The sequence below is a fragment of the Jaculus jaculus genome, chromosome 5, assembly GCF_020740685.1.
Source record: "Jaculus jaculus isolate mJacJac1 chromosome 5, mJacJac1.mat.Y.cur, whole genome shotgun sequence".
NCBI classification, from domain to species: Eukaryota; Metazoa; Chordata; class Mammalia; order Rodentia; family Dipodidae; genus Jaculus; species Jaculus jaculus.
The window spans coordinates 172,715,999-172,741,483 of NC_059106.1; the positions used below are offsets into that span (position 1 = coordinate 172,715,999).

The 25,485-nt window shown below is 49.0% G+C and overlaps 1 protein-coding gene across 1 annotated transcript in view; it reads left to right on the top strand.

The window, feature by feature from the left end:
- Alk (ALK receptor tyrosine kinase) overlaps positions 1-25,485 on the top strand; it is a 747,750-nt gene that overhangs the window by 406,263 nt on the left and 316,002 nt on the right. Inside the window, exon 4 of the mRNA XM_045149222.1 lies at positions 3,912-4,113. Within this exon, the coding sequence (XP_045005157.1) occupies positions 3,912-4,113 (202 nt within the window). The remainder of the gene's footprint in view (positions 1-3,911; positions 4,114-25,485) is intronic.

The window sequence follows — 25,485 nt, forward strand, 5'->3', positions numbered from 1 at the left end:
CCAAGGACCTTATGAAATGTAGTTTTTTCGTTTCCTTTTATTTTTTTTCATTTTTGGTGAAGGGAAACTACTGATGAAAAGATAGCTCTCAACTATAGAGCTTCATTGAGAGTAGAAACACTGTGAGCTCAATCTCTTATTGATAGTCCGTTTGCACAAAATAAAATCCGCATAAATATGGCTTCACATATTAGAGATGTAAAAAGCAATCCATCTTCCAGTCGCTGGTGAAAGAGTCCCATTGTTGAGGTGCCACATTACCGAATTATGGGGACAAAATTGCCATGCATTCTCACACCACAAAGAGGGGAAGGGGCGCAGGCGGAACTCCCAGCCACACCCCCCAGCGCCTCAGCTGGGCTTGCTCCAGTGCCCACCTGCTCCTCGTGTCCCAAGCGCCTCTGTGAGCGGCAGAACCGTACGCTCCAGACACCGGCTCTTTGGCCGTAGTTTAGGATAACGTACACACGATGAGGAACGTACAAGGACACACATACCTCTATACAAACAGTGTTCAGGATTGTGCAGACCTGGCATCTGGTCTTGACCTTCAAAGACCTTGGAGAAATTATTACCTCATGTGGATTGCCAGTGAAGGACTGTATTGAGCCACCCCTCCACTCCTGAGTCTGGGACTCTAATGTTTTTCCTTTTATTTAAAACCTTTTATTTTTATTTACTTATTTGTTCACTTGTGTGTCCCAGTGCACACGGAGGTAAGAGGACAGCTTCAAGGTGTCTGTGCTCCATCTTCTTGAGACAGGGTCTCATGCTGCAGATGAGCTGCAGACTGCAAGCAAGCATCAGACCGGCTGACCAAGCCTTCGGATTCTCCCGCCTCTGCCTCCCCTTGCCCAGGCACGTTAGGATCACAGATGGCATGTGCCACTTGACATCTGGCTTTACATTGGTGCTGGGAATTGAACCCTGGCCCACAGGCTTTGTAAGAAAATGCAATTAACTGCTGATTCATCTCTTCAGCCCTCTCTCCTTTTCTTCTTCTGTCCCCCATCACTGGAAGTTATGGATTAGGGGCTGGAGATATGGCTTAGTGGTTAAGACATTTGCCTGCAAAGCCTAAGGGCCCAGGTTTCACTCCCTAGGATCCTCATAAGACCAGATGAACAAGGTGGCACATGTGTCTGGAGTTCAGATGCAGTCGAGTCGCCAGAGGCCCAGGTGTGCCCATTCTCTCCATATCCGTCTCTTTCTCTCTCTCTCAAATAGATAAATAAAATATTTTTTAAAAAAGAAGGTTTTTTTTGATTAAAGACAGATTATCTATTGAGAGCTATAGAGAAGTTTTCAGCTATCCGTGGGTCATGCTGAAACTTTCTAACAGGTACAGAGTTTGGTTTCAGGTACAACCACCCACATTTGTGATCCATCTTGAACCATCGTGTTCACTTGATCCAGATTTTAACCAGAAGTCACTTTAACCTGCTGTCACAATGCCACACGTGTCCAATCCCTAGCACGACACCTTCCTCAGAAATGTGTGGGTCCTGGTAGTGACCCCCCTCTTTTCATCCACCGTTCTTTCCAGCCGCACAGTGCTGACTCTGTGACATGTCCACACCAACATATGTATCGTTTGTCAATATGTTTGATATAATGAGACTGATCATGGTACAGGTAAAACTCACATATCAAATACTTCTTTTCCAGCAACAAAGTATAACTTTACTTGTTTTCCATTAAGATTTCAACAATTACAGCAGGGTATGATGGTGCATGTCTTTAATCCCAGAACTCAGTAAGCACAGGCTGGAGGACCACATTTCTACTTCTTGGATGCTTATGACATCCCTTAATTTCTGGTGTTTTTCTCTTCATCCTTTTTCATTGTGAATTCTTATACCAACACACCCCCTTTTAAGGGCTTTATTTTTTTTCAGATTTTTTTATTAACAACTTCCGTGATTATAAAAAAATACCCCATGGTAATACCATCCCTCCCCCCACTTTCCCCTTTGAAACTCCACTCTTCATCTCATCATACCCCTTCCCCATCAGTCTCTCTTTTACTTTTGATGTCTTGATCTTTTCCTCCTCTTATGATGGTCTTATGCAGGTAGTGTCGGGCACTGTGAGGCCATGGATATCCAGGCCATTTTGAGTCTGGAGGGAGCATGTTGTATGGAGTCCTACCCTTCCTTTGACTCTTACATTCTTTCTGCCACCTCTTCTGCATTAGACCCTGAGCCTTGGAAGGTGTGATACAGATATTGCAGTACTGAGAACTACGGTTATTACTTGCTATCACTATGATACCTTCTGAGTCATCCCAAGGTCACTGCCATTTGAAAAGAGAAGATTCTCAACCAAAAGTGAGAGTAGCATTAATGCAAGGGTGTGAACATTAACAGAAGTGCTTACTGGGAAGTTTGATAAGCATGGTATATACATTTGGCCAGACAATAGCAGACGTTACACCCCTAGGGCTCATGACTACCCCTGTTTTAAGTTTTCAGTATCAGGGAAGTATTCCTTCTAAGGAGTGGGCCTCCAGTCCAATTAGAGGGCGATTTGTTTCCCCCATAACAGATGTGCCTCTATTGCACCCTTTGGCTCATTTGGCCTGGCTGGCCAATTATAAGGCTTGCAGTGTCCACTGAGAGTATCTTCACTGGTGATTTCTCTCTCTCCCATTGAATTGCATGCAGAATGGCTTCTTCCAGCTTTCTGTAAACTGGTCTACATGGAGGAGGTTATCAGCTCAAATCGAGCAATATTTCTCAGTGGCCTTGCAGCCCAAGTATATGGAGTCTTCAGCAATAGGGTCTTACCATCTATTCCTGGTGGGAAACCAAGGGCCTTGGCAATGGCTTATAATGTTTTGGGGGCATCAGGGATCTCCCTGGCCAACAACTCACTGGAAGGTATCCCATCCCTGGCACTGAAAATTTCCTAGCAACAATCTACGGCTCCTGAGTGTTCCATTGTCCAAAAAAGTAGGATTACATGTTTTTTATTTATATCCTCTTAGATTTTTATTAGCCCTCCCTCCACCTTTCTTTTACTCAATCTCTTCCCCAGACCATCTCACCATTCTTTACCTCAGTGTTAGTTCATTTACCTACGTGGTAAGTTGGTTGTTCAGAAGGAAACCTTCGAAGTGCCAGAGGTAGATAGTTCTAGAAGGCTGAACACTCATCAGCAGGCCCCTGCTGGGGAAGCAGGGAATCACATGGGAACGGGGTTTCCACTACCAAATGAGCAGCTTCAGCTGATGCCAGTGTTCGGAGCAGAGGTGCTTTAAGGAAAATGGACGCCTCAGAGGAAATGCCTCGAACAGTCAAGTGGCCTGTGCTGTTATGCCGACAGGAGTCACCTTGAACGTGGGTTTCTTGTAGGTCATTTGGCCTGTGATCTGGAATTGGGGTTGCCTTGTCCCAGAGGGGATTTGTAGAATTTTCTCTGTGGAGACCCGCTGTGATTGCGCATGACTCATAGGCTCAAGATCTGAAATGGATCTGAAGAGATGATTGAGTTTAGCCAAACCTTCTCACCCCATTTACCAAGAAGGAAAGAGAAACTCAGAAAGTTAATACTTTGCCCAAGATCACTGAGCTAGTAAGAAAAGGAGCAGAAGTCATTTCAAGTGTCTGTCTCTACGATGAAAGCCTGGAGGCTTGAGAACACGGCCCCAGGGAGCAGGCCACTAAGATTAGAGTGGTGTCCTGACTGATTCTCGGCCCATGTGGCCAGTCATGGTCCATCTGCTTTGGGCTGTACTATTCGCCCAGAAAAGGGAGCAGGGGGAGAGAGGCTGGACGCCACGTGAGGTGAGAAGGGTTGCCAGCTTTTCTGAACTTGATGCTCTTGGGCTCCAAGTCCTGCTACAGAACCGCCACTGGTCCTTTTGCCTTGGCATACCTTTCTGACTCACCTCCCCTTCCTCTCTGCAGGCTCCTTCCTCCTCCTCAACACCTCAGCCGACTCCAAGCACACCATCCTGAGCCCGTGGATGAGGAGCAGCAGCCAGCACTGCACGCTGGCCGTGTCGGTGCACAGACACCTGCAGCCCTCGGGGAGGTACGTCGCCCAGCTGCTGCCCCACAACGAAGCCGGAAGAGAGATCCTCCTGGTGCCCACTCCAGGGAAGCATGGGTAAGTCCATTCCCAGGTCCAAATCTATTTTTGTCAATGTCGTTTGGCTTTGGACTGCACTGACATCTACTTAAAATCCACCATTGTCCTCTAATGGGTAGGTCCAGATTGAGCTATTTACTGCTAATATTACCCAGGTGGTATCCCGGCCCTTGATCTGTGAGGCCCTCTGACTTCCCTGGCTAGCGATTCTTCCAGAGGCCAGAGGACCAGCTGTCAGGGTGGACATTTAATGTGAGGATGTTAAAGATATTCATGTCCCAAAGTCCAGATGGAGCCAAGGAGAGAACTGCTAGAGAAAATGTTAAAGAGCTGAAATGAAATCAGTAACATGCCTGAAAATAGGCTTTACCAGCAGAACTTAGGCAGGAAGAGAAAAGATAAAATATTATTACCACCCAAGTAGGTCCTGTGGGAGCATGGAACACCAGAGCAGAATTGGTCAGGGTTACCCACCAAACTCCACCCAGTAGAGGCTGGGAGAGAACATGTTCCCAAGGAACGCGTAACTCTGAGGTCCCAGCCAGCTCACAAACACTCTCCGCTCTCTGGAGCTCCCTCAGCAATCCGTCACGCCCCTGCCAGGACTGACACGGAGAAGCCATCTCTGTGCCTTCTTCTCCATTCCTTTCATGATGTCATTATAATGGCATGCTCAGAGCCCAGGTTTGGGAGGTGGACATGTGTGTGTGTGTTGTGTATGCGTGTACATGTCCATGTGTGTTTGTATGTGCATGCACGGGGAGGCCAGAGGCCAACCTCCGGTGTCTTCTTCCTTTACTCGATGACTTACGTTTCTGAGGCAGGGTCTCGCACCAGGCCTGAAGCTCATCAATTTGGCTGGACTAGCCAGCCAGTCTGTCCCAGGGATCTTCCCGCTTCCACCTCCCCAGTGATGGAATTACAGGCACAGGCCGCCACACCTGGTTTTCATATGGGCTCTGAGGACCAAAACTCAGGTCACCACACTTGTATGAGCAGTATTTTACCAGCTGAGCTGCCTCCCCAGCCCTCCAATTAGCTTCTTAACCACCAAAGTGACCCTCTTGTAACGTAAGCATAAGAGAAAGACCCTGGATCTGGAACCATGTTTGGACTTGGCTTCCTTCCAAGCAACTCTCTCTCCAGAGGGTTTCCACTTGAGTGACGCCTGCCGCCCTTCCTCCGTCTCCGTAATTTGCAGGGAGAAGTCCTGCCCATTGTTCCTCCACACGGGCTGTGCGCTCTCAGTGATATCTTAGGGACTTCCTCCCCAGCCCTCTCCCCCTGAAACCCACCTGTATTCAGTTGTGCTTAAAAGAACTACAGCTCACCACAGCTCCAGCAGGAATGACATCATGGCACCACAAGAGACGCTGGCCCCAGAGCTAGACGCACGTCTGTCATCGTGTCCCCGAACTTCCTTTGGGGGCTGACTGGGACTGTCCCAGCTACCAGGTGCCTCTTGTTCGATGTCCTAAAAGTCAGATGTATTGGGTGTCTGAACTGCCCGCTGTCTGGGATGAGCCCAATATCCTCTTCTAATGAGAATCTCAGAGGGTAAAGCCTCCCATCCCTGGGCCGGGCAGGACCACAGGTAGCCTGGGTGTGACCCAGCATCATGCACTCTCTTTGTTTTTCTGACTTGCGCCCTTGACGTTCCCTGTCTGTGCAGCCTGGCAGGGACCAGGGAGTGGTGTTTGGAGCTGCTGAGTGTCCAGTCAGTGAACCCTGCTGAGGCAGAGAATCGTGGATGACCACGCCCTGGAGAGAAAGGCTTAGGGCATGCGTGAGTGTGAGAGGGTCTCTGGTGCAGGCTCGGGAAGACAGTGCTCCTCGGAGATGATCAGTTCTAGGACCTTGCAGAGGTTTTTGCTTAAGTATCTACCCATACTCACAATAGCCACAGCGATTTCTCATTTCACACAAGACAGGGTGGCAGCCGAGAGAGGAAGCACAAGCTAGCACTGCCGATCCGGACCGCATCTCTGTTCATTTGTGCTCTTTTTAGGAATGCCAAAGCCTGCTAGGAAACAGGGACAAAGTGGGGTGGGACTGGGGGTAAGAGAGAGAGAAGAAGGCATCTATACCGCTTACTTTCTTGTTGCTTTGAACAAATTTCTGCTCAGAAGCCACTTCAGGCAGAGAAGAGTTTATGTTGCCTCCCACCCCAAAGGGTAGCATCCTTCACAGTGGGAAAGGCCTGGCAGGAATGGGGATCCAGTTGTCAGGACAGAAAGCAGGAAGCAGAAGGAAGTGGGGCCTAGCCACAAAGCCTGAAGGCCCGCTCCGAGTGACCCACATCCTCCAGCAAGGCCCCACTTCCTAGAGGCCCCACAGCCTTCCAAACCAGCACCACCAGCTGGGGACCAAACGCATTTTACATTCAAGCCACAGCAGTGACAGCACTTTGCAGGAGAGAGGTGCTTCCAGTCTCTCGATGCCTCAGCCACACTGGCCTGGAACAAGGTGACACTCGTGCCTTTGCAGGGGCGGCCTTCCCTCCACGGGTGGTGACAATAACCTGACACGGTGTGGGCAGGTCATGAACTTCCTCCGAGCTGTCCTATGTCTAACATGCCTTCTGCCTGTAATGCTGCTCGTTACCTGAGGTACGGTGCTTCTCTCTAGATGAGCTGAGGCAGGAGACGTGAAACAGGGTTGTGCCGGTGACATGAGCTTTGCCTAGGGTGGCGCCTATGTCTCCAGGGGCTGTGACTCAGGCTCCGGAAGCTCAGGATCAGGGATGCTCTCCCCAGTCCTGTCAGAGCCGTCTTGGAGTTTAGTGAAGTGCAGGAGTGATTCCAAATTTAAATGAAAGACGCCTGGACTCGCCCCTCTACTTCCAAGCAGATCGATGTTGTGGGGGTGGAAGGTGTCCGCGGAAGGACGATCAATAGCCCGTTCCACCGCATCGAGCCACTCTGCTCTCCTGGGTGTCTTGGCAAACTGCAAGATACAAGCCCCTCAGCCAACAAGTCAGAGAACTCTGGCTCTTTTTAAGTTACCTCAGGGCTTCTCAGCTTCATGGTGCTGACACTTTGGGCAGAATAATTCTTCTCTGTGTGGGTGAGGGGCTTTTTATGTGTTTTCTGTCAACATCCTTGGCATCTATGCAACTAAGTGCCATTAGCACCCTTCCCTTCATTTGACAATCATAAACATCGGTAGACATTTTGCTAGATGTCCCCTGTTAGCAAAAACGCCCACACTGAGAACTAGGGAATGAGATGGAACATTTTAGAACTAGAAGAAAACATGGCATTTACCCACTTCAAACTCCTCAATCTATAGCTATGGGAACCAAGGCTCAGGAGGGTAGGACCTTTTCTTCAAGTCACATCATAAGACTCATTTTCTTTTTGTCGGGTGAGTGGCTGGATTCTGCACCCATGACAATGTGCCCACCACCAGAGTTGGTCATGGATTACAAAAACATATGAAGCCCAGTTTCTAGCCCCGAGTAATAACATAGAGACTGCAAACCTTCACTTAGCACTTTTGCACACGTCACATACATTTTCTTCCTTAATACCTCTGCGTGGTGAATTACAATATTGTTATCATCTCCCATTTTGCAGGCAAAGAAACTCAGTGAGGCCAATTAAACTACCCAAGGTCACAGGCTAGATGGGTTGAAGGTGTGTGTAAGCTGGAGCCAGGCTTCAGCACATTTTCATGCGTTGCTGTAAGAGCTCAGTTAGTCCGCCATAGTGCAGCCGAGAAACTCGCCCTGTGCTGTGAATGAGAAGCTCGGAATTTAAAATACCAGCTCTCCGCTCAGTCATCAGCTCCGCTCGAGTTTAAATGAAAGCTGTCTGGACTGCTTCTCTTCTTTGAGTACTTTTCTATTTATTACCACCCCGGAGGTACAAATATTACAAAGGTCCGTCCCTCTACCAGAATGTTCTATGAGCGAGCTCTAAGGTTCAGGCAAATCCCATGTCCCCCAAGCCTCAGTTTCCCCGGATTCTGTAAAGGGGGAAGGATGGCACCAGTCCTACCTCCGTGCTGTTGTGGGCTCCATGTACAAGGATGGGGGATTCTGTGCCCTGAATGTAAGGACATCTCAGGGACCCCTGTTTAGTACCCTATTCTGTTTTGCTGTGCTGAGAGTTTGGGATCACAGGAGATCTAGACTCTTCTGTTCTCTGGGTAAGGCGTCACTGCCAGTCTCAAAAAAACAGTAGCTTATGTCACTGGAAGCCCATTCCACTCAATGTCAGAGACTACCTCAGTATTCCAGTGCTCAGAGCAACAAGGGGACACGTCAACCTGGTGATGTTGCCTGTGATCATTACAAGGGGGGGCTGCTCTCCCACAGCAGGAGATGGAGGTCTGGGGACCAGTCACTGGAAAACAATGTTCAGCCTTTGTAGCCATGAGGGAGGAAAGTGTGATCATAAAGTCAGCTGGAGAGAGCCTGACTCAGAGGAGTGGGCTGAGAAATGACAAGTTAGGCGTCACCAAGTCCCCAGAAGCCCCCGAGTCGTGCATACATGATGGCAGCTCTGGGAGCAGCAACCTGCCTAGAAGCACTTGGAGGCAGGATAAGGCAGCTGGGGACGCATGGCAGCTGCTTTCTTCCTAGTCGCCTGGAAGGCAGCAGAGCGTGCAGGGTCTAATGAATCACAGAGCGTGAGCAGTCGTGTCTGCCAAGGCGGTCTGGCTTCAGCAAGGGTCTCCAGAGGGACAGGCAGATGAGTGTCCAGTCTGCTCATGGCCCAGCCAGAATGACCACCAAAGTGGGAAAGAATAGAAGCCAGGGCTGTCAAACAGCCCAGGCCTGGCTGGCCACTGCTAAGCACAGGACATCAAAGCTAGACATGAGTGGCCATGAATATGCTAATGCCTGTTTAATGTGGTGAGTTGTGAGGAGCTATAAGGAAAACAGCTCATGTTGTGCCTGCCTATAGAAGATGCCTAATAACGCTAGACTCCTCTCCATGTAAACATTCATTTCACGAGGCACAAATGAGTTCCTTGCCTGTTAGGAGGTGCCAAAATGACACAGATGAAAAAGACATGGCAGTGGTTTCCGGGGAGCGTCCAGTCCCCTAAGGAAGACATGTCAAATGCCCGCAGCGATGTTGCTGAGGTATGAAGATTCTGAGCTCACATCAGTGGCTGGCAGGCTCAGCACAGGTGGCCCGGTGAGCTGCCCACTGCTCTGCTGCCCTACTGAGGTGTTGTAGAAAGATCGATCCCACAACGATTAGGTTGCTATGGCCTTTTGGGGTAGGGAAAGACGCTCTGGAAGGCCAGCGGTGTTTGGTGCTATAGGAGAGACTCTCTGGAGCTCCTTCCCAGAGCCCCCTCTCAAGTCACCCTGCCTCCCACACAGATTTCTCTTGCAGCTTCAGCTGTCTGGGGACTTTATTATGTGTGACCAGAACTCCATGGTGTGTGGAGGGAAGAATTGGTCCCTCAGGGCATAGGAGCTGCCAGTCTCTTGAATTACTCATACTTGAGAAAAGACATTTTAAATCGAAAGGATGAGGCTTGAGGCCAGCAGAGCTTCCAGGGTCACCTCATAGCACAAACTCACCCACTGAGAAGGGTAGAAGAGAAATGGCCTCCTCCTATATGGGTGTCTTCCTACAGGCCCCGAGCCTTACACCCAGAAGACCGTGTGGCCCAGTGTCCACCCACTCTGCCTCAGGAGTTTTCTAGAGAGAAACTGAAGCCCAGAAGCATTATGATCAAACCAGGTCTCATCACACTGGTACTTGGGAGTCCTTCCACACTTTGTCCTGTCCTGGTTGAATGTCTATCTCAGATCCATAGCCCTGAGATAAAAATCCACAACCACCTGCCCAAGAAAAGAAGGACCCAAGTCCAGGCTGCATAACCACACAGCTGTCATTGTTATTTAAGCAATGCCCCAAATCTCCACTTTAAAATCGGTACCAGTGCTAATATGTGATGTGTCAAAGTAATGTAGCTCAAAGAGAGATTCACCAGTGGGCAATGGGAGGTGAGGCTCCAGTCCTCATTCACAAACGTGGTCATGCACAGCCACAGCCCAGGCAGACTCAGCGTTTCCACCTTCTCCAGTAGACTGAGGCAGGAACTCTGCTCTCTGCCACCATCCCGTCTGTACCAGGAATCCCTTCTTCAGACGTGACCCAGGCCTGGGGTAACAAACGGTGGCTCTTGCCACCTTTGCGCCATTCGACCCTCCTAGTCTGTCATGCGGGCAGTTTCTCCCTACTGGTCCACAAGTTCCTTCCACCTTGGCACATAAAGCCCGGCACAGGATGGTCTCGGTGGGCTGAGTGAGAGATGGTCCTGGGCTGGAGCTCAGGTAGCAAGATGACATGAGGCAGTTGCTTCTGAAAAGACACTTGATTGCTTGATCCTCGCTGTGACACGGGGCTGGGTTTCACCTCAGGCTTCCCAGGTACTGTGGCAACTCTTGCCTTCATGAGGAAATCAGAGCCTGTGGGCTTTAGCTCCCACCAGTTCTCCTCGAATCCTGCCTGCATGATGAACGGGGACAGGAATGGAAAAGGTGATCATTTATTGAAATCGATGCCCTCAAGTGGCAATGTCATAATGATTTAATTTCAGGACCAGCTTATCCTCACTTTCAAAGTCATTCACAGTGTCAGCACCTCTCTTTTTCCCCTTGGTCAGAATAACACACTAATAAATATACAATAAGGGCTTTAATGTCTGGGTGATTTACACTAAAAAGAGAGAGCCATTCAAAGGCTTTAAAGATAATTTTTAAAAGCCTTAAAACTCATACCCGGGTTTGTCAGAGGCAGGTTTCCTGGCCACTGTGTCTCCTAACAGCCATGGAGTCAGAGCCTCAGAGCACAGGGGTTCAGACTCGGGGACTGAGGGATCTTGGTGCTAGCTCTCCACACACACTGACAAGGTGTGTGAGTCTGAATTGCTGTAAGGCTCTGCATTCTCACCTGTATAAATAACAGTAGTGATGCCACCTCATGGGTCATCATGGGCATGAAAATTATCAACATGGGAAACAGGTGCTAACCTGTCCCCTTGTTCTATGTCTGCCTAAGGAATCATTACACCCTTTTCCACATTGCCTAATGTTGTGGCCAGGGTGGGATTTCATGGCCCTCATTTTCTGTGGTGAACCCCAAAGTACCAGTTCCATTCACTGTGCCTAGGTTTATCACATCCCTTGATAGTTTGTGTAGTGATATTGAAGTCACGTCAAAAACTCTGGTCCGTCCGGCAGTCGGTGGACCTTCAGCTGTTAATACGGTGGTACTGGTGCTTTGGTGACACAGATCAGAAACACGCATTTTTAAAAACCCATGTACCCAAGACTCCCTCTGAGCTGCTCTGACAATTCATCTTAGGGTGGGATGTGAATATTCACTCTTTAGAATTCACAGATTCTACTGTGCACCAAAAATCGAGAATTGTGGCTAATATCTTGGCGTAATTGATTGATCATATGAGCTGGTAGCTTTACATAACCATTTAATTAAGCATTAAGGAGAAAGGTGGTGAGGGGAGCTTGGAAGTGTGGGCGAATGGATAGATTCAGGGTGGATAGCCATTTTGCTGCCGCTCATGGGTGGGCAGGAGAAAGACAAGATTACTCAACCCAAGTTGAGGCAGCTAGACTGTATTCAAGGTTGCATGTATGACGGATCTTCACTGGTGGGTATATTCACAACCCCCGCCAAAGAACTTTCACAGGCCCAGAAGTACAGCATAGTCTAGAGAGAGGCCACACCGATTAGACTCAGAAAAGTCTTCTCACCCATCCTTACGTGTATCTATCAACCCACTGATCTCTATATCCATCTTCCAAATATATATACACCCATCCATCTATCCATATACCTGTCCATCGCCCAGTTTTCTGTCCTCTGCCTACTTCAGAAGGTCACAGGTTCACTCCCATCCGTGTCCTAGTTGCCCAGCGGAGCCCCATCCCCTTGTGCTCTCAGGAGGCAGGTCCTGCCAGTAATGTCTGCGGCGACTCTGCCCAGCGCGTGTGCGGTCAGAAGCAGATACAGCAGCACCCGTCTCCTTTCAGGCCCGTGTAATCTGTGTCACACACCATCCTCCTTGTCAGACCAGTGCACTGAACTCGGAGCGGCTCGGCGATTTGTCAGTTATCATGGGCAACGCAGGGGAAGGCAGAGTCTTTTGGGTTTGTTTTCCTGTCATTGCTCTCGCCCATCAGGAAAAGCTCTTCTTACGGTGTCATCTAACTCTGAGCCATGAGATTTAAGGTGGAGACATTAAGGTGGAAGCCTGTGCAACTTTCTCTTCTGATGGCATCTGCCTTAGTACTTAGCACATAGTGGGCATTCTATGGTAGACAAGTGGATCACTATAAAGTAGTTGTATGATGTAACACTTTTTAAAACCCAAGCTCTGTATCTAAAAGTGAAGGCTCAGGGCTGGAGAGATGGCTTAGTGGTGAAGCGCTTGCCTGTGAAGCCTAAGGACCCCAGTTCAAGGTTCAGTTCCCCAGTACCCACTTAAGCCAGATGCATGAGGGGGCACATGCATCTGGAGTTAGTTTGCAGTGGCTGGAGGCCCTGGTGCACCCATTCTCTCCCTCCCTCTCTCTCTCTCTTTCTCTAATAAATCAACAAATATATAAATATATAAAAACAAAGCAATGCTAGCTAAAAGTGAAGGCTCAGTCTGAGGATCATAGAAGAGTCTCCAGTCCATGGGAAGATAAAACGTCCTATCCTTTCTCCCTGCCTTCCACCCACGCCCAGGAATAGATATGTGACCCTTCCCTGGTGCTCAGAGAGCAGCTGTCAAAATGCCTCAAGTGTGAGGTCTCTGCTGAGGACAAAGGACAATTCCTTTCCTGGCAGATAGAACTTTTACTCCTGGTTGTTTCATTGATGGGCATTAAAAAAAAAAAAAAAAGGGACAGAAAGAAAGAAAGACAAGACGATCAGCTGCTGCCAGGTTTGACCTGCGAGATGACGGCCGGAGGCTCGTCGTGGGCTCTTTTGAGATGGCTTCTTTTGTTTTTCTGCTCTGCTCTGGATGTTTGATGGACTGAACACCAGGAGGATGAGAGAACTGTGAACACCTGTAACCTCATGGCTTGTCAGAATGGCAGCTCGGCAAATCCCATGACAATAAATATACATTGCATATGGAGAGAAGTCAAACTGGATAGTAACAATCACATCTCATCTCTAAGCTCACCATGCCCCAGCAGATACTAGAACACATAGAGGAACTTAGACGATAGCCCACTGAGGGTTCAAGAAATTCCAAAACTCATCTATACATCCTGACAACAAAGGCTTGTGAGTCTTTCTCACACCCAATCATCTCTGGGACCCCAGTGGCTTTTCTTACTCTCAAGGAACTCACAGTGAGGTTTGGAATTAAACAATGGCAGACACTGCAATGCTAAAAGCAGAGGACCATGGCGATTTTGCATGGGAGGGCTGATGGCCACCAGGCAAGGTGGACCAGTGAGCTGGCTCTGAAGAGGGAAGTGACAAGAAGTGACAGAGTGTGCCCTCACATGGCCTTCACTGTGTGGTCCTCCTGTGTACCGAGCATGCCTGCACACGCCATGCAACCTAAGGACGAAGGCAATAGGCTTCGGCTGTGTAGCCCTTTGTGCTTGGCACTCTGAGGCCTCCTTCCCATCTCCTCCCATCTCTTACTTTTTCATACTCATGTGCTGATTGTGTGATGCTAAACCTGTCTTCTGCCTTCGAAGGCTGCTTCTAGACAGTAGAGTCTCCTCCCTGGACCTTACCACCACCTCTATTTGGAGCAAATGTCCTGCATCAAAATTCCAAAAGCCCTCCATTGTGTGTAGGCAGATTCCCCACTGTCTTCTCTGTTAGCTGGTATCTTTGGAGTGTTCAAGTGGAAAACTGTGATATCATACACAAATGGATCTCACAATAGAAGCTGTTGTTTTAGGTGAGGTTGGCTCAGATTCTAGAAGTTTTCTCATCCCTCCTCTGCCCCTTCACTGAGGCTGTGGAGAAGGCGGATTGTTCCACATGGCTTGCTCTCCATCTCCATTTCTCCAGAGACCCTACCATTTCCTATGAGGTAGAGGTAATCCTTTCCCACTCAAAATCCAAGGCAAAATTCACAGGCCTTTACCCACAGAAGATGCCCATTCTAGAGACAGGCAGACAGAGGATCAGGCACCAGAGCATTATGCCTGGAACTGTGGAAGCCCTGCCCTCCTGTCTCCTGAAGCTCCACCCTACTCCAGTGTCTCTTGATTTTGGAAGCTTGGCCTGTCTGTGGTGAAGACACAGAACCAGGTGACAAATCACCAGCTCTTTTGGTCAAAATGGAGAATGTCTAGACAGCTGGTGCTGACGGCTCCGGCGTGAATAAGCTCCGTGACCTCACGCAGCAGCCCAGCAGCCGTGGCCTTCGTCCCTAACCTCAGAGCGGATGACTTGCTTCTCATGCCTGCTTCGGTGTTTCCGTCCCCCCTCCGTTTGGTTTCTAGCACTGTACGCCCGTGCCTCGCTCAACCCCTTGCTTTTGCGGAGAAGTGCGCCCTTGTGGAGCAGAGCCGTAGTTAAAAGCTCTGGCAGCCAGGGGATTTCACATTCCAAAGGCTTCACGAAGTCTGCGGGCAGATGGGCGCAATGTTTATTCCTGAGAGCATTTTACACCACTAAACTCAGTGAATGGGTGTTCCCACCACTTTCCAATTACTGGCTCGCCTTCCTTCAGCCAGTGGGTAAGTGTTGCGGAGGTAAGGGAGGACGGGGTATGCAGGAAAGGCTGCGGCGCCTTGACAGAGCTCAGGCTGGGCCCTGGGCACGAGAGCTGACCCTATCTCTGGAGCCCAGGGCCAGGCTCTTGCGCGCAGCCCTGTGCCTTCCTGCCAGCGCTGCTCTGCAGCTCAGAGGCCCACTGTAGAATGAGGGCCGCAGAGAGCTGGGAGCCATGCAGCTCCTTTCTTGATTCCATTTCCTTGTGTGTGTGTGTGCGTGTGCATGTGTGTGTGTGTGTGTACGTGCGTGTGCATGTGTGTGTGTGCGTGTGCATATGTGCGTGTGCATGTGTACGTTTGTGCCTGTGGTATATGCATGTGTGTATATACATGTGTGCCAGTGCACACATCCTGTGCATTTGTGTGCAAAGGCTTGAGTGAGACATCAGTTTTCCTCTGTTACCTTCCACCTGGCTTCCCTTAGACACAGTCTCTCTCTGAGCCTGGAGCTCCCTCCTTTTCAGTCAGGAAAGCTGACTGGGGAGCCCCAGGACCACTTCTGTCTCTCCCCACCTCAGTGCTGGGGCTACAGATATGTAAGACCATATCCAGCTTTTTATGTGGGTGTTGGGGATCAAACATAGGCCTTCATGCAAGTGTTTTTTACCAACTGAGCTACCTGCAGCCCAACTTCTTGACTCATTTTTGCAGTTCCCCTGTAGGAGCCCAAGGGAAAACCATAGCACATTAGTAATTCTAAAGATCATTCCTTATCACCCTGGAGAATGGCCTCAGTGGCTCTTCCTACCCTGGGCAACAGGAAGTCTCCAGTGGGAGCGAAAGTGGACTTTGATGAGGGCTGGCAGGTGACTAATGTAGGCTACTAATCTGCATCAGACCATGTCGTGGAAGACAGTCCAAAGCAGGCTTGGATACCAATTTCTCATGTGCATGGCACACAAAGCCCTGGTCTGGCCACCCTTCTCCTCAGCCTGGCTCATTCTGGCTCTTTGCATGCAGTTCTTTGCCATCAGACCATTTGCTGTGGACCACCTGAAGCCCACGGTGCAGTCCTCACTCATTGTGGACCACCTGAAGCCCACAGGGCAGTCCTCACTCATTGTGGACCGCCTGAAGCCCACGGTGCAGTCCTCACTCATTGTGGACCGCCTGAAGCCCACAGGGCAGTCCTCACTCATTGTGGACCACCTGAAGCCCACAGGGCAGTCCTCACTCATTGTGGACCACCTGAAGCCCACAGGGCAGTCCTCACTCATTGTGGACCACCTGAAGCCCACAGGGCAGTCCTCACTCATTGTGGACCACCTGAAGCCCACAGGGCAGTCCTCACTCATTGTGGACCACCTGAAGCCCACAGGGCAGTCCTCACTCATTGTGGACCACCTGAAGCCCACGGTGCAGTCCTCACTCATTGTGGACCACCTGAAGCCCACGGTGCAGTCCTCACTCATTGTGGACCACCTGAAGCCCACGGTGCAGTCCTCACTCATTGTGGACCGCCTGAAGCCCACAGGGCAGTCCTCACTCATTGTGGACCACCTGAAGCCCACGGTGCAGTCCTCACTCATTGTGGACCACCTGAAGCCCACGGTGCAGTCCTCACTCATTGTGGACCGCCTGAAGCCCACAGGGCAGTCCTCACTCATTGTGGACCGCCTGAAGCCCACAGGGCAGTCCTCACTCATTGTGGACCACCTGAAGCCCACGGTGCAGTCCTCACTCATTGTGGACCACCTGAAGCCCACGGTGCAGTCCTCACTCATTGTGGACCGCCTGAAGCCCACAGGGCAGTCCTCACTCATTGTGGACCGCCTGAAGCCCACAGGGCAGTCCTCACTCACTGTGGACCGCCTGAAGCCCACAGGGCAGTCCTCACTCATTGTGGACCGCCTGAAGCCCACAGTGCAGTCCTCACTCATTGTGGACCGCCTGAAGCCCACAGGGCAGTCCTCACTCATTGTGGACCGCCTGAAGCCCACAGGGCAGTCCTCACTCATTGTGGACCGCCTGAAGCCCACGGTGCAGTCCTCACTCATTGTGGACCACCTGAAGCCCACAGGGCAGTCCTCACTCATTGTGGACCACCTGAAGCGCACAGGGCAGTCCTCACTCATTGTGGACCACCTGAAGCGCACAGGGCAGTCCTCACTCATTGTGGACCACCTGAAGCCCACGGTGCAGTCCTCACTCATTGTGGACCACCTGAAGCCCACGGTGCAGTCCTCACTCACTGTGGACCACCTGAAGCCCACAGGGCAGTCCTCACTCATTGTGGACCACCTGAAGCCCACAGGGCAGTCCTCACTCATTGTGGACCACCTGAAGCCCACAGGGCAGTCCTCACTCATTGTGGACCACCTGAAGCCCACAGGGCAGTCCTCACTCATTGTGGACCACCTGAAGCCCACGGTGCAGTCCTCACTCTCCACCGGTCCTGCTTTGAGAAGACAGCTCTTTGCTGCTCTACCACAAACTCTCTTTCTCTGGAGATGTCAGACCTACTTCATGCAGGGCTGACAACACCTTCCCTTTGAGTGAACGTTTCTTGGCTTCTCCATGCCTCTACTAGAGTCCTCACGGCACTGGGCCACATTTATTCTTACCAATTAGGCTCTCCCAGGCAAGGATGGGTGTTATTTATCTTCATACCTCTAGTGTCTAGTGTGGTGCTTGACTCACACTATGTGTTTGGAAAATGCTTATTAAATGAGCAAACTTCTGAGTTAATTGGACCAGAAACTCTTTGAAAACTAGAGATATGGTTTTAAGGGGGTAAAAATACTTGGAGAAAGCTTGTGAGCAAATCCCATCTCTCTCCCCCCTGACAGTTCCCTTCCTTCTGTCTCAGAGGCAGTACACTCCATGGGCATAAACACTATGGGCGTCCTCTCTGCTGGTAACTCTGACCATCCCATACAGATGCCCTGACCCATGTGAGATGTGGAAACGTGGTCGTTACGGTCGCTCCAGCGCTCTCAGGTTGCTCTTCCTGTGCTCATGCAGTCTTCAGGTCTTCTCTCTTACATCCTCCTCTCCCATTCAAGATTTCTACTTGAGGGCTGGAGAGATGGCTTAGCGGTTAAGCGCTTGCCTGTGAAGCCTAAGGACCCCGGTTCGAGGCTCGGTTCCCCAGGTCCCACGTTAGCCAGATGCACAAGGGGGCACACGTGTCTGGAGTTCGTTTGCAGTGGCTGGAAGCCCTGGCGCGCCCATTCTCTCTCTCTCCCTCTATCTGTCTTTCTCTCTGTGTCTGTCGCTCTCAAATAAATAAATAAAAAATTTAAAAAAAAAAAAAAGATTTCTACTTGATGTTCCCCACCCTCCTCCTGCCCTACTTTACTAGTCTTTACAGCGCCACTTAACCACAGTCACTCCTGTTGAGTCTTTTATTCTTTCAGGCAAGCTAAGCTGAATTCCAATTACCTTTTCTCCAACTGTTCCTTCCCTCGATTATTTTGCTTTCCTCTCCCAGGATTGGAATTTCTCCCTGACTGCATAAAATTGTAATTAGTATTCTATTGGCTGCTTCCTACACACTTCAGTGATTCCTCTTGTCTTGAGTTTTCCAGTCTTCCTCTTACTGCCTTGGTCATCTCCCTGAGGGACCCTCTTAGTGCCCACTGGGTACTCTCCAGATGCTTTTTCCATCTCTAACAATCCCAACTTGTCTGTCAATTTTCTTCATCAACTCTCTGCCACCTTGTCCGACTTAAGGACGCTCTCTGAGGTTTGGACAGCTGGTGACAGCCAGCTCATGGCATATGAAATGTGAGCTGGGAATTTCAGTGATGGACAAAACCAGAGTTCCAAGGAGGCGAACCTATACCATATTCCATGACCCTTGGACCTGTGGCCCGTGGACGCTACTTCAATTTCACATTCCCACATGACTGTTTATGAGGTCAAGGCACAGCCCGGCTAGCAGAACTAGAAACATATTACAGTCAGAGCATCTCGAAGCATGAAAAAATGTAACTGGCTCCCACCTCCTTAGCCCCTCTCCTGCCGAGCCTCTTCCAGAGCCCTGCTCACTCGAACTGCCCCAGCCAGGGGGCGCTCACCGCACCTCCGGGAGATCACGCCTACCTAGCTCGGCTTTTAGCTCCTTGGAAGAACTTGACAGTGGCCTGTTGGCTTTGTAACTTTAAAAAGTTATTGAATGCCTCTAAAACAGTATTTAACTTCAGTTAAATTAAGCCTCCAGTGTGTCATCCACTCAAAAGGGGATAGTCATGCCTACTTCGGAGGATCACTTTTAGCAGCGATCACTTATACATAGTGAATGCTGGCTCTACTGTGCATACTAAGGCATATGGGGACATTTAATAGTATAGTTTTTCTATGAAATGGCACCATAATCGTGTATATAAAGTACCTACAATAATGTCAACACTATATATACATGGATTTATTTTCTTATCTTACCATCATCCTACTGATTCTATGCTTGGAGTCATCCCAACCAAGTCCACGTCTCCGACCAAGGCCATATGTCATAACTTTGAAGGTAGTTTTTCATCTCTTAACTTCTTTCTGAGACCAAATAAGCCAAGTTTCCCCTATAGTATATTGTCCAGAGCCCTCTCCCTCAGATGTGATTTTGCCAGTGAGGGATTCAGAAGGCCTCCTCTCCACTGATGGCAACCTCCACTCACCCAGGCAGCTCAGCTAGTTTCACTAGCAGTGTCCTGACCCTGGAACTCCAGCCAGCCCCAGAGTCGGCACCATGAGGAGCCCAGGAGGCTGCTAAAGCATTTAACACAAAAAAGGAAAATCTTTCTTAGACTATTTGCATCTTTCTTCCCAGGGGAGACCACCCAGTTTCTCTTGCAGACCACAAAGGCCCGTTTGCCTCTGACATCCCCCCAAAATGTCTGCGTTAAAAAGAAATTTAATTCCAGGCCCGATGTTCCCACCATCCGGCTTGGTTTGTCACCCCTGTGGCCACCAGCTTTACTCCTTTGTTCCTCTAATTGCCAGAGACATTTTTATACTGAGTCAATCGCATCAGGCTCACTGCAGAATGAATCAATTTGGGAACAGTAGGAGTGCACTGTCGTCTCAGGCTTGAACATTCACATGTGTTGTTCAAAACAGGCCAGGCCAGAGCACAGAGACCTCAGACTGGTTCATCATCCTGGTTCTTCCCCTTCTGCTGGATTCCACAAGGATGAACTAAGGGATCCCCTATCTGGGGAGAACTTGGTCTGGTGAGATCTTTCAAGAGCGCAGACTGGGCATCTTACGGACAAACCAAGTTCGCCTTGGTGAGCTCACAGTGAAATAAAGACAAGGAGGAAACAAAGAAGAAGAGAGGTCTCTTTCTCTCTCATCATATCTCATGTACGCACACACACACACACACACACACGCACACACATGCTCATACACGCACATGCAACCCAGGTTTAAATACAGATCATACGGCCAGAAGCTCTGGAGATGAAATGAAACATATGCAGAGAAGCAAAGGGTGCCTGAGAACCTTGTAATTTCAGAATGAAACGATGTTCTGAACCTGGTGAGAAAACAGAGAACCTGCAAAGGATACTGTTGTGATCTGATGACCTAATTCTTTTATCATCAAGAGAGTCAGATAATATCTCCATTAGTAGCAGGAGGTTTAAAATGGGAATGAGTGGTAACACCAGGACAATTGCCTGATTTATGTTTTTTCAATCACCTGGGCTCATGGCCTAAACTGGTAATGGACTCCATCCATCAAAAAATTATTCTATCTGGCATGCTGGCTTCTGAAGAAATCTGGACGTCCTCATAGAGAATTGGCTAAATGATTTAATGCGTGTGAAGCTCTTAGCAGAGCGCCTCAGTAAAAGCTGGTAGAATCCATTCAGTCTATTTTAATTATATGCTCAAGATATCATGATCCATTACATACACAAGAGAAATAAAATACCATTTGTACGATGAAGATCCCATAGCCCTGAGGTGCACAGCTGTCAGCAATGAAGGAGTGGCCCCTTTTCAGGAAGGTGTGAACCCAAACATTCCCATCCTCTAGTATCCCTTCTCTCTGGGCTCTTGAGGCCCTTTAGCAGTAACAGCCTCAGGCTCATGTAAACTCACCAGCCATGTGGAGTTCTGCCCATTTCTCACACTGGTGCCTCAGCTTCCCCAAGGTATATGATGCACTTTCACTTCCGTGTCCCCAAAGTTCCCAACATGAAGAGGGACTCGGAAGATATTAACAAATTAAAACTTGAGAATGTTATCATGCTGGTTTGTGAGATGGCATTAATTATGAGGAATGGCACCCCAATTCTCTTTTCCAGGCAAGCATTAAACAGTGGGGCCCCTGACCAGAGGCAGAAAACAAGGCTGACTTCTGCTAAGTGAACGTGTTGCTCGTAAAGAACACTGGTTGTCGTGGCATAGAGCGCTCACTGTAGGCTAGACGCTGTTCTTATTGCCTTTATCTATCTTTACTCATGCAATCTTCCAACATCCTCTAAGGTCACATATTATCATCCCTGCTTGAGAGACGGAGAGATTAAGCTAATTCATTCACATAGCACGTAATGAACAGAACTAGACTCTGAACCTCCAGGTTCCAGGGCCCATGTCCTCTGAAGAACTCTTAGACCTTCCAGAAGAGAGGGGAAGTGGGTCTGTTAACCAGGGCGCTGTCAGGGACACTTCTAGTGTGTCTAGAGAGCAGGGGCAAATCCAGTGAGAAAAGGCTGTCTGCTCTACATGTCCCAGCTGAACCAGCTTCACCTGCTACCTACCCTGTGGGCCTCCTTCACTTGGTTGCTACTAGGGCCCAGGAGGGGGATTGCTATATTACCCACTTGGAAAAACAGAGCAGAACAATGAGAGGCTTTCCATGTGGGCAAGAGAGGGCTTTCCTCTATCTCTAGGACACGTATGGATGGGCGGGGTCAGAAGCCGACCTGCACACCAGCTGTCCAGCTATGCGCTTAGTAGAGGGCTTGCTCCACTCTATTTATTTGTAGTCAAAACTGAAAAAAACAAACCACTAAGAGGAGAGAAGAATATGTGATGTATTAGTGGATAAACTGAGAGAATATGGAAATGGCCAAGTCTGCAAGCATTCTGCCACCAAACATGCCCAGACTCCTCTCCTCTCAGTCTCTCTCTCTCTCTCTCTCTCTCTCTCTCTCTCTCTCTCTCCCTCTCTGTCTCTCTCTACCTGAACTCACTGATGTTACTCAAAATCCAGCATCCTGATCCCCACCAACCCCCACCGAGCCAGACCCCAGAAGTGACCTTCCACAGCTGCACATAGAGGGTGCCAAACACTCTAGAGGAAAAGGGAAAACAGCTCTTTTCCAGCTGGCTTATGAAAATGTTTCTCTCTACTCAAACTCTCTGCTCTTGCCTGTGCCTTTTGCCGCCTGCACTTAATTGCTTTGAAACTGGGAGCCGCCAGGGTCAGAGATGCACAGTTGGACCCACATCGTCTGTGTTCCAGTGTGAGCGTCTGAAGCTGGTAATAGGCTGACGGTGATGAGACTAATGTAAGTCCCACCGGGATTGCTCTAATTAATAGTCTGTTGACATGATTGGAGGGAGAAAATTATTTATTGATTCTCAATCCAAAAAGAAAACCAACAAATGTGTTTCCCACAACCTCATGATTCCATTCTGACTCCCCTGTCTTGGTCAGGTTTTACCTGGTGGCCATCCCCTCCCCTCATGCCGTCTTATCCAGGGTTACTTCTCCTTGTCTCCATTCATTCACTCATTCACGTATTCGTTAACTAAATGTGCATTTGAATAAATGTTCTTTTATGTGTGCAGACAAATGTGCCCAGTGATAGAAACGTGCAGAACCTGCTGGGAAGAGGCAGATGCAGTAACCGTCCTCAAGGGGTCAGCACTCCAGAGGGGGAACCTCACTAGACTGTAACTCTAGGTGCGGGTTAATTACGATAGTGAGACGTGACGGGAAGGACAGGGTTCCATACACTCTTACAAGTGACAGGGGCCTGCGCTGGCCAGAGGATCAGGGTAGGCTTCCTCAAAGAAGTGCATTTAAACTGGAGGCGACAGGACCACTGGGAGGAACCAGTGGCAAGGATCTCTTCAGAAGAGAGATGATGTGTGAGATATGCAGAGGAAAGAGGCAGGGTATCTTCCAGGGAACCAAGCACACGGCAGAGCTGGACCAAGACGAGTTCTGTTTCCAGATAAGGCTAGGGGCAAAGACAGACAGAGGGACTGATCACAAGCAGTTAGGGTCATAATCTTTATCTTCAGAACCGATAAAAGTTGGTGCCGCTTCAGATTTCATGTGAGTTGGAAGTAGGGCAGGCGTGTGTGCATAGAGACCGCAGACCTTTGCGGAAACCCAGCGGCAGGGGAGGGTGGCCCTCACCTGAGGGTGACACGTGCAGAGAAGTGCAAGGACTCCTATGAGTGATGAGTGGGGTGCACGTGAACAGAGTGGAAGGTGGGTTTTGTTCGGCCGTTTGTGCGGATGGGGCCCTGCACAAGCATGCGGGATGCAGGAGGCTCCCGTGTGGAGGAGGAACCAGCAGTTTCGCGGTGGAGGTGCTAAAGTTTCAGGAGCTGATTAGCATCCAAGGAGATACATAGGTGGACATGAGCCTGGACTTCAGAGGAAAGATCTGGACTGAAGGAAGAAAGTGGGGAGTTGTTGCTGTCTGACATGGTGATGTTGGAGCCACAGGCATCGATGAAGATGCCTAGGAAGTTAGCGGATAATAAATCATAAACCTAAACATGTAATCTAAAGGCACAGAATTCAAAGATGAAAACTTCAAAAAGATGATCTTTGAGAAGTAGATGAGGCCAAGGATTCTTGGCACTAAATGATCATAAGCTATAATGCAAATTGTTGATCAAGAAACATTGATCAAATTTTAAAAAAGTGTTCTTCAAAAGACACTAAAATGTAAAAATTAAGCCATAAGAGGCAAAAAGTAATTACTATACCTGATAAATTTATTATGCCAACTAAACTAGAAAATAGGCAAGAGATTTTTCATAGACATGGCATAAAAAAAAATTAAATCAATGGCCATGAAACACAAAGATGATGAACATCACAAGTTCTCTGAAAAATGAGAGTCACTTAAGTTAAGAAGTTGGGCCAAGTCAAATGTCCACAAAGATAGCAAGAACTAGAATCCCATATGCTGTTGCTTATGATAGGCATGTGCCTACATTACAGCCCAGACAATTGCTGCCTGGGTATAAGAGAGGGTTAACACATAGCCACATAGAAATCTGTGTGTTTCAGTTTATAGCAGCTTTATTCATGATAGCACCAAACTGGAAATGACCCAATTGGCCATCCATAGATAGGTAAATAAAGGAATTTTTGTTTACCTGTATTACGGAGTGCTCGCCTGCAATGAAAAGACATGATTTATTGATATGAGCAACACCATGCATGAATCTCAATGTCATTATGCTGAGAGAAAGACGCCAGAATATATGAGCTTCCACTTATATATAATTCTAGAAAATGCAAACTGGTCTACTAAGTTATAGTGACACATGGCCAGCCGGAGAGTGGTTGCCTGAGGAGTAGGCCAGGACTCACTACAAAGAGATGAGAAAACTTTTGTGGTGAGGAGGTGGGGTTCCTGGCCACACTGGGGCTGCTGTGCATCGGTCTCCCAGGGGCATCCAGGCAACTGTGCAGCAGGGTCTTGAGCAGCCATGAGTGCAACAGGAAGAAACACCCGGGAGACAGCTTCAGAGAACAGCTCATTTATTTACGAGGGGAATGGGTTTATAAGCGCTTGTGAAAGAGTGGGAAGAGGTACGAGTCATAAGGGGATTGGTTAGTACAGAGGTCCCACTGATGCCTAATTATCACGTAGTGACATCAGGGGTGAGTGGGAAAGGGTCACATGGTCTAAGTAGTGGCAGGAAAAGGTACAGGGTATGGGTTGTAGGGGAATTGGCTATGCAAGGCTGCTGGCTGATACCTCACTGGCACATAGGGACATTCTGGACACATGGCAAAAAGTCACAAGGCACTGGGGAAAGTGAAAGCTTAAGTCTTATCAGGATGTCCAGGTGACTCTGGGGGAGGGGAGCAGCCTCACTCCTGTTGGTCTCAAGGCAAGATTATCGGGGTCTAGGCCTGCTACAACCTCCAGATTCCAGGGCCTTTAATCATGCCTGACAGCTCAGGCCTGCTTAAACTTCCAGTGGCCCGGGGTCCTCAACAAGGAGGAGAGTTATAGATAATGAAAGTGTTCTACCATTTTTTTTGCATGAAAGTATAGTATTGTATCGTGTATGTGTGTGTGGTGTGTCCACAGGCATATGCACGTGTGCCTGCAAGTGCATGGAGGCAGAGGAGGATGCGCACACCCGTTCCCTCTCAGCCCTCTATGAGTTTCCCTGACATGGAGTTTCTCTCTTTCCATGGAGCTGAGGTCTGCACAGGCCCCAGAGTTTCTCTCATCTCTCCTCCCCATAGAACTGGGGTTGTAGGCATGTGTGGCCATGCTTGGCTGTCCCCATGGGTTCTGGGGGATCCAACTCAGGTGGCCTCAGGTCCTCATGCTTGTGACAAGTGTTCTAACCCACAGAGCCACCTCCCTGGATCACACTCTATGTTTTGAATGTGGTGGTAGTTTCCTATTGTAAGAACCATCATAAATTGTCAAATTATGCACTTTAAACATATGACACTAATTACAGATGAATTCTGCACCTCAATAAAGTGA